The 9692-nt window shown below is 34.6% G+C and overlaps 1 protein-coding gene and 2 pseudogenes across 3 annotated transcripts; all 3 read left to right on the forward strand.

The window, feature by feature from the left end:
• The window catches only part of LOC107715789 (glutathione peroxidase 1-like), a 2288-nt pseudogene extending 802 nt beyond the window's left edge, over positions 1 to 1486 (forward strand).
• A 2417-nt stretch (positions 1487 to 3903) lies between these two features.
• LOC107715791 (probable protein BRICK1) lies at positions 3904 to 6180 on the forward strand. Of its 3 annotated transcripts, none has more exons than XM_016521984.1 (4): positions 3904 to 3938; positions 4585 to 4733; positions 5541 to 5623; positions 5717 to 6180. In XM_016521984.1, the coding sequence occupies exons 2-4, from the start codon at positions 4616 to 4618 to the stop codon at positions 5741 to 5743; spliced, it is 228 nt and encodes a 75-aa protein (XP_016377470.1). In that variant the 5' UTR covers positions 3904 to 3938; positions 4585 to 4615; the 3' UTR covers positions 5744 to 6180. The 3 variants fall into 3 exon arrangements, with proteins under 3 accessions (XP_016377470.1, XP_016377471.1, XP_016377472.1); XM_016521985.1 differs by lacking the exon at positions 3904 to 3938 and adding an exon at positions 4082 to 4335; XM_016521986.1 differs by lacking the exons at positions 3904 to 3938; positions 4585 to 4733 and adding an exon at positions 4083 to 4498.
• Positions 6181 to 7047: 867 nt separating this feature from the next.
• LOC107715778 (histone-lysine N-methyltransferase SETMAR-like) overlaps positions 7048 to 9692 on the forward strand; it is a 6626-nt pseudogene continuing 3981 nt past the window's right edge.

Raw genomic sequence — 9692 nt, forward strand, 5'->3', positions numbered from 1 at the left:
ATATTAATGAGGAAAAAAAATAAACTTAAATGATTTTAGCAAATGGCTGCAATATAACAAAGAGTGAAAAATTTAAGGGGGTCTGAATACTTTCCGTACCCACTGTATATATATGTTGTTGTATATGAAATCATATTAAATAATATTCTAATTCCCATTTTCAGTGGTTTGCATTGTAGAAGTGATTGAAATATTTTACAATCTGTTATCGCTATCAGCAAAGCTTTGTTCATTTTTGATAGCAATGACAATGGGCAAAACCTGCGTTGTTAACTGATTCTATGCTCACATGCCGTTATCTGCTTTATTGCATAACATATTGTGCAATTTTGGTTGCTCAACAGGAGAACTGCAAGAATGATGAAATTCTGCTGTCTCTGAAGTACGTCCGTCCTGGAAATGGCTTCGAGCCAAAATTCCAACTTCTGGATAAGCTGGAAGTGAACGGTGAGAACGCCCACCCTCTTTTTGTGTTCCTCAAGGAGAAGCTGCCTCAGCCCAGTGACGACTCTGTGTCCTTGATGGGTGATCCCAAATTCATCATCTGGAGTCCGGTGAACAGGAATGATGTCTCCTGGAACTTTGAGAAGTTCCTCATCGGCCCGGGCGGGGAACCGTTCAAGAGATACAGCAGAAGGTTCCTCACCATCGACATTGAAGCAGATATCAAAGAGCTTCTGAAGAGGATGAAATAAACCTGGCAACCTCCTGGTGTTGTGGCCATGTGAGATAGACCGTCCATTCCATATCACTTGGAGATTGTTGTTTGATATAGGCCGACTGTGCAGACATGATTAAGGTGCGGCTGATTTTTAGACTGTTTACTTAATGAAGATGCTTCCTAAAACCTTTCTGAGGGAAGCTTCTGATGTAACTGTAAATGTTTATTATAATAGTTGTAATTTATCCATGAACTGCACAGCTCAGGTTTTATCTTTCAACTGTTAACTAAAATAAAACTCTTTAAAAAACCTTTCTGTTCCTTATTTCTGTTCACGACACTGAACAAAAAAACAGAAGCAGTTCATATGACAAACCTCAGCCTTACACTTTCACTTCCACATTTATTTTATTTTATTTTTTAAATTAATTTTAAGTCACATACTACATATTTCCCCTTGGCACAAGTTAGTACTGTGGGTGTTATAATGCACAGTTAAAATGAATTATTCTCTAACTAAATAAACTTAAGTTTTAATGATCAGCATAATACTGAATCCAGTTTAGATTATGCTTTGTCATGCTGACGCTGTGCAAACGCTGAAAATAACTATCCACACAGTGCAAGTGAAGTTTTGTCATATACTTATGTTATGTGTCATATGCTTATCTAGTCATTTACCTAATCAGAATGACACAGACTTTTGAATTGATATTCAAATTAAGCAGCAGTTTTGTATATAGATACAACAAAAAATTAAAACCATATAGATCCACAGTAATATTTCTACCATTTCTAAATAAAAGCATATTTACCACCAGTGTCCATGACCTGTAAATATTTTATTCAGTTATAAGTATATAGATATTAGAACAAATTAAAAAATGTAAAAGTGTTTAGATTAATAGTAATGTTTTTACTATTATAAACAAAAATACAATTTTTACCGCTAATGCCCATTGACCCATAAATATTTTACCACCAGCACTTGTGAAGTGGAGAAGTCAGAAAGTGGAACTGAAAAGAACACTGTTTATTTTGTCATAAACTGATATTATAACAAGCAAATATAAAATATTTGTAAATTTAAATAAAATTAAAAACGGTAGAGAAAGACCAATAGTAATATTTCTACTATTTTATTCAGTCTAATAAATATATAGTTATAAAAAAAACATAAAATAAAAATTGAAATGAAAACTTAGATCAATAGCAATATTTCTTAACAAATATAATATTTTACCACCAGTGCTGACGAACCATGTGTATTTTATTCAGTGTCAGTCAGACAATGTAGTTTTTTTCCTTGTAATTTAAACAGATCAATGTTAAAAAATGGATCATTTGTCCTTTAGAATGGAGTGATTATTAATCTGTTTTATTGATATTGATTCCTAGTGCAGAAATAAATTAATTTACACAAGTACTAATTAAGAATGACATGTATATACTGTATTGCTATAAACTCTGCTATACAAACATACATCTATACAACTTTGCAAGTAGCCCCAATTTTTTAGTAGCTTATATTTTCTTTTGGAAATGACCCCCTTTCCTTCAAACTGAAAAGAAGTATAACATATAAATCGTTGAGGGCACCAAAACTATGGTGATAACTGTAAGTCCCGCTCCAAAGCACTGACATCACAGTCAGCAGTGAAGTCATTGTCCCGCTCAATCTCAAGAATCATGTCTAGCAAGAAGGAATATTCCTCCTTACTATCGTGAACCCAGTAGCCTGTACTTCCCTCTTCCACATCGCTATTCACACTTTCTGTGTTCTTTCCATGGTCTTGGTTTTTACTTTGCAGGAATCTACTGTAGACGCGGTTCAGCTCATTTTCAAACTCCAGCTTTGCCACAAGATCCTCCAAGGTCTGTACATCTGAAAATAGAGAAGGGAATTAATTCAAAACTGGCAGGTCTCATGCCTGAAATGATTTTGATGATGATAAAACTGACCGAGGAGCCCATGAAGATCTTGCAGTTTTGCAGACCGTGTGCGGCACTGAAAGTCTTCATTCCTATTTCTAGAAAACGCCCTCGTTATTGGTGACAGGCATGACAATTAGGCCAACTGCAGCACATTTATCACTGATAAAACAGTATATGCACAAAAAAACACATGCAATCTGGCCTCTCTGTGCAGTGGTCAAATACATACGTGTCATCCTGTGATGTTCTAATCAGGCTGCAGTTGTTTGGAGACAATGATGATAAATCAGGAACCTCTTCTGCTGCCTGATCCAAAGCGGCAGCAAGGCTTCGCCTACAGTTTCTAAACTTGCTTGACATTGCTCTATTGATTTAAAACAATTAAGCACAATATGTTACACAACAAAAACAGTTCACACTACTATATTGTCAAACAATTCCGATAGTGCTTATTACAGTTATTAGTGACCTCTGTACAATACAGGTCAAAATACTTTAATATGATAAAACAGTAGTACCATAATATTACTGTTTTTGGACATGGTAATAGGCTATCCACCTTATTTTACAACACGCAAGTAAGCTATTTTCTGTGAATATGTGAGACTTCCAATTCAGCTGCTATAAATATCTAGAAGAATAAAGTGCAATAAACGGTAAAACTATGTGTGTATAATAACAATAAAATATAATAAGACATAACAGTTTGCAATATGAAGCCACACAATGTTTAGTTTTGTACCGTTAAAAATAACTGGACGGGGGTGACACCGGAAGTCTCGCACGTTGAAGTTTTGTGGCCTCTTACGTTAAAAAAATGTGGATATGAAAGTAAGCCAGAACGGATAATAATAATGATTTCAATGCTAAGAACGGTCACACATCAGTACACAGTTAGAAATGAACAATAGTCGAAAATGTTAATATAGATCATTATACTTTGATTGAAGGCTGATCCGTTATGAATCTCCAGATATGTTATGGTCGGAGTTTAATGTCTGTTAATAACGTGCATCAGAATGTTATTATTTTTCTGTTTGTGTATTTTTTCTGTTTATTACGTTCGTACGCGCTGGCTGCATTCTAAAGAGTTAAGAATATCAAACAATACAAAATGCAAGAGATAGAAAATTAAATATTTTACAGTGAGATTTAAGTCAAGTCGAAAAACAACGTTTATATAATGTAATTTTGTTTTCAATTTCTATAATGTATTTACTCACCTTTTACTTTTACAAATCGCCTATTTGTGTTTATTTTCGAATTATCCCTCCATTCCCCGTAGTATCCACAATGAACGGTGTGTTTGTCCATCAGGGGGCGCTGCTCCTTCCTCTCAGTCAGCGGCTAATGCTAATGCTAATGCTAACTAGCTCACTAGCTCACGATGAATGTCTGCTAATAACGTGCATCAGAATGTTATTATTTTTCTGTTTGTGTATTTTTTCCGTTTATTACGTTCGTACGCGCTGGCTGCATTCTAAAGAGTTAAGAATATCAAACGATACAAAATGCAAGAGATAGAAAATTAAATATTTTACAGTGAGATTTCAGTCAAGTCGAAAAACAACGTTTATATAATGTAATTTTGTTTTCAATTTCTATAATGTATTTACTCACCTTTTACTTTTACAAATCGCCTATTTGTGTTTATTTTCGAATTATCCCTCCATTCCCCGTAGTATCCACAATGAACGGTGTGTTTGTCCATCAGGGGGCGCTGCTCCTTCCTCTCAGTCAGCGGCTAATGCTAATGCTAATGCTAACTAGCTCACTAGCTCACGATGGCCGGACAGGAGGATCCCGTGCAAAGGGAAATTCATCAAGACTGGGCGAACCGTGAATATATCGAAGTGATCACCAGCAGCATTAAGAAAATAGCAGATTTCCTCAATTCCTTCGGTAAGATGGAGTCTCTGCGGCTTGTCTTTTATTTTTACATAATTTATTACGCCATTTCTTCACGCTAGCATGCTAATCGAGAGAAGAGCGGCTAATGCTAATGCTAACTAGCTCACGATGGCCGGACAGGAGGACCCCGTGCAAAGGGAAATTCATCAAGACTGGGCGAACCGTGAATATATCGAAGTGATCACCAGCAGCATTAAGAAAATAGCAGATTTCCTCAATTCCTTCGGTAAGATGGAGTCTCTGCGGCTTGTCTTTTATTTTTACATAATTTATTACGCCATTTCTTCACGCTAGCATGCTAATCGAGAGAAGTGGGTCATTCGACTGCGTAACATGTGGAAAATATGTGGGTTACATCAGTTGTTTTGTTTTTAAATGTCGTTTAGAACCAGGTAATAGCATAATAAGTGAGTATATATGTTGAAGAAGCAGTTTATTAGGCATACAGGCAGTGCAGTGACCAGGAAAAACATGCAGGGCGTTGGGTTGGTCTTGTCGTTCATGTTTCAGATTTGCACTTTGAGGATTAATGTACTAGTGTTTAATTATATGATTGTTTAATTTGCAAGTATCCCGAAATGTACATATTTTAATAGCTATATACACATCTTTGCTTCTTGTCAAACAGGGTGCACTAATATAAAGGCTAACTTATGCAGTTTGTTTTGATAAACCAGCCCCAATTTCAGTGCTAGTACAGTAACGTATATCTGTAATATCAATAATTTTTAGGAAAAGGTCATTTATTTATAACAATTATGGTGTATATTTTTTATAAATATTTGATTTGTATAGTTATAATTATGATAATTTTTATTACATTGATATTTATTATTATATAGATAGTATATAATATTATTTATATTATTCTTATTCGTAGTTATATTAATAACTTTTTTGCCTATAATTATTATTTTGCTTATTCTTTTTCAAAATATTTTTAAGGTTATTATTGCATGATATTTGTGTCAGAGGAAATTATGACTTTTCTTGTATGTGTCCTAATAAGAAATGTTCCCGGTCCGCTCCTCAGATATGTCCTGCAGGTCCCGTTTAGCCACTTTGAATGAGAAGCTTACTGCTTTGGAGAGGAGGATTGAGTACATTGAAGCCAGAGTATGTTTTAAGTCAATGGCAAGACTTTACAGGACCTTCTTGTTTTAATTTGCTTGAAATAAAGGCGATTTGTTTTCTGTTTTGTCTCTTAAGGTCACAAAAGGGGAAACCTTGACTTAGACATTGTCCTGGGTCGACGCCAAAGTCAAGATGATGGCTACAAACACTCACCTCCTGTCTTTTTCATTTACTTTAATTATTCAAACAAAATATCTATTGGTTGGCTGTGGTAGATCAGTTAATTTCTGTATGGGACCATTGTGATGAAGTCTTTGCTATAAGCAGATATGTGTTTGCCTCATTTCATGCCTGATTATGGCTGAGGTTATACTGTATCTGGTCCTTTATTTTTTTGATCTGTCAGGCAATCTGTTACTGTCTCTGTGGTGCTTGCTCATGCAAACAGGCCAGTGTCGTATATCGTTTGGTTCTGATCTGCTATTAAACAACTGTTAAACTCTCCATGCAATATATTAACGGTCATGCAAATATAGACTGAAAATACCATGGATAAACAGACAATATGCCTTGTTTCTTTTAATTAATAGCTAATAATTGTTTGATTTTTGATTTGCCCTCCTGTGTTTTACAAGTCTGTCCTCTTGTTAAATTACAAAAATTTGTGTTTGAAATACATTGCTGCCTGCTGTACATTTATCATGCAACAAACATCTGCATAGAACAATGCCAGACAGAGGTGGATAGAAAGCACTAAAGTGCCAATCAGACTGTTTTTAAAGTGTTTAGTGCTTTTCTGTATTTACACAATTTTATGTCTTAGTGTCTGTTATTAAGATGTTTTTGTTGTTAAACATGAAATAAAAAACTAAACAATTTAAACTGTTAAAATATTTGTGGATAAATTAGTGCCTTTGCTATCAATATTTTAACAAAATATGTTCATGTTAAATTTTTATTATTTTTTTTAAAGTAGAAATTAATTTGTGTGTATACATAGAGAGAGAGACAATCAGAAAATATTGACTAATGGACAGATGTTGTTTTTTTTTCAGCCTGTTTTTAATCGGCATTGATGCATTGATTTGAAAGACTTCACAAAACTGAAACTCTTGGTTTCATAGATAATTCAAATAATCACGATTTTGTTACAATAAGTCTCATATCATTTTGTGAACGTTTCTATAACCTATAATAAATAACAAATATTAAACTAAAATCGGTATGTTTTAATCCTACACATGCCAACAGTTGCTGAAAGCAGAATAAACCTTTTTAAAGTATGGGTTACAACTACACTCAGTAGCATCTTTTTCATTTTTTTTTTCCAATTCATAACAGCATGAACGTGAAGATTTATATAACAAATAGTATCCTAAGAACGTCTTTATGTAACAAGAATTCTACAGTCTCTAGTCTAAAGGGTGAAAAGAATGCGTGACTGGACATTTATTTTGCATCGACTTCGAGCGTTGTAGCATTTCCGCTTCCGTTCGTATTTCTTACATGAATACATCGATATTCATAACAAACCCCAAGTTAATAATGTCCTCTTTCACATCGGAATCAGACAGAAACGTACAAAAAAAGACATGATGCGATCATACAGTCGAGATCTGAGTGGCGGACTCGAGAATGTTCCTGTTTTGATTGAGAACAGCGTTCCCAAAGAGGCTTATTCCAGCTTTCAGGTAATAACATTTCACTCGCCTTACATTAAAGTCTTTATAGATATATTGGCATTTTCATCATTTTGCAGGTTAACAGTGTTTTCAAACATCACTTAAGTTTATTTTAATAACGATAAATAGATTTACATAGCATGAATACCCACAGCACCACTAGATAGCAGCACTTTCACATACAGTCGAACCAAAATTTAATCAGACACCTTCAACATTTCTCACATTATCAGTTTATTCGCTATAGTTTAGAATATGGTAGTAAAATATGACAAGAACTCAATGTCAAACTGTGTCAGAACAAATTCATCTTGATAATGTCAAATAACGTTGATAGAAAGGTATGTAATGAATTAGGGTTGAATAGCTGTCAGCTGTTAAATATAAGTATACATAATTAGATAATACCAATTTAGGTCAACCAATTGCGAAGCAATGCTTAATTCTGTTCAGTCTGTGGTGTAAAAAAGTAGCATTAGCAATTAAAGAAAAACACTTAAGCAAAACAATGGTGAGGTCAAAGTGTCTGAATCATTTTTGGTCCCAAATTTTTAGTCATTTTTAGTTTTTATCGGTTTTAGTGGCAGTCCACTGTATGAAGAATTTTTGGGTATAACATGTGACCCTGGACCACAAAACCAGTCATTAGTAACACGGGTATATTTGTAGCAATAGTCAACAGTTCATTGTATGGGTCAAAATGATCAATTTTTCTTTTATGGCAAAAATCATTAGAATATCAAGTAAAGATCATGTTCCATGAAGATATTTTGTAAATTACCTACCGTAATATATCAAAACTTAATTTTTGATAAGTAGCTAATATGCATTGCTAAGAACTTCATTTGGACAACTTTAAAGGCGACTTTAACTTTAAACCGTGTCTACACCGAACGTGACAGCAGTGTTGCCAACTTAGCAGTTTTGTTGCTAGTTTTAGCAACTTTTCAGATTACCCTAGCAACTTTGGCTGTGTTCGAAATGCCATACTATCATACTATTCTTACTATTTCTGCAGTATCCAGTATGTATGCTGTGCATAGTATGCAAATTTTCTGTATGCATGTAATACTCGGATGACCTACTATATTCGCCAGAATCTGCTAAATATAACTCAAGTACACTGAAATCAGTACAGGATCTGTTCGGAATGGCATACTACTATATTGCAGTATGCTGTGTGTATACTGTGAATAGTTTGTGAATTTTCTGTATGCATGGAATGCCCGGATTACCTGCTACATTGGCTGAAATTTGATGTATGCATCTGAAGACGCTGCATGGGATACTGTTTCCCAGAACGCAATGCGCTCCATGTGACGTTTCATCTTCAAACGTGTGAGTGAACTGGAGGTGGGAAATAGTAATTATAAATGTAACACTTGTATTTGTACGTATATACATATACATGTAAACTACAAACTATCGCTGTGTATCTAAAAACAGTATCGTTAGTAGGACAAAAATTGTTCTTTAATCTCTAAACACCTGAGAAGAGATGATGCCAACCCCTCAGAGGACCTCAGATGATGCCAACCCTGAAACAACATACAGAACTACCACATTTTGCTATAAATTTGATTGCATCATATAATAATTGCTGTTAATAGTGTTCATCGTCTGTTTGATTACGTCTTTAATTTATTTTTCCGTACATTTCTGCCATATGTACATTAACTGACAGTCACCACTGATAAGCTACCACTAAATATTGTAGAAACTTAATTTGCTGTAAAGTTGCTTTGCAACGATTTGTATTGTGAAAAGCGCGATACAAATAAACTTGAATTGAATTGAATCTCTACAGCACGTTTCCGATCATCAAATGACGTCACCTTTATCTTTATAGCGCTTTATACAGTACAGAGCGTGAGCTGTTTGCTTTTGACGCAGTTGACCCGAGTTCGATCCTGGCTTTTGTCAAACTCATGCTTCTCCTTTTCCCATCACATACCAGATCAGAAAGAAATTTATTTTCAATAAAAATTAAGTAAATATTTGAAAAGTGGAACACATTTTCAAACAAAAAAACTATTGTGATACAACTTGTTAGTAGGTTGTACCTGCAATTGTTGATCAGTTAGTACACTGTCAGAAAAATGATTAGAAAAATTGAAAATTTACTAGTAATTTTCTAGGGCTGTGTTTCTCAAAAGCATCGTAAGCCTATGTAGATCATAGATCCATTGCCACCAATGGCCTCTACGATCAACTTATCTCATGATGCTTTAGAGAAACATAGCCCTGGACATTATCCGTTATAGTCTCAGCCTCAGCCGTCACACCCACGGACCAGTGTTGCCAGATTGGAAATGTCCAAGTATCGTACCAGAAGCTCAAAATTATCGTATTTGGAAGAAAATTATCGTACACGAGTAAAAACGTACAGAATACAGCTATTTATCTACTAGACTAGAACAACAACTTTT

This window comes from Sinocyclocheilus rhinocerous, unplaced genomic scaffold (genome assembly GCF_001515625.1).
Source record: "Sinocyclocheilus rhinocerous isolate Xijiao unplaced genomic scaffold, SAMN03320098_v1.1 scaffold899, whole genome shotgun sequence".
In the NCBI taxonomy this organism is placed as follows: Eukaryota; Metazoa; Chordata; class Actinopteri; order Cypriniformes; family Cyprinidae; genus Sinocyclocheilus; species Sinocyclocheilus rhinocerous.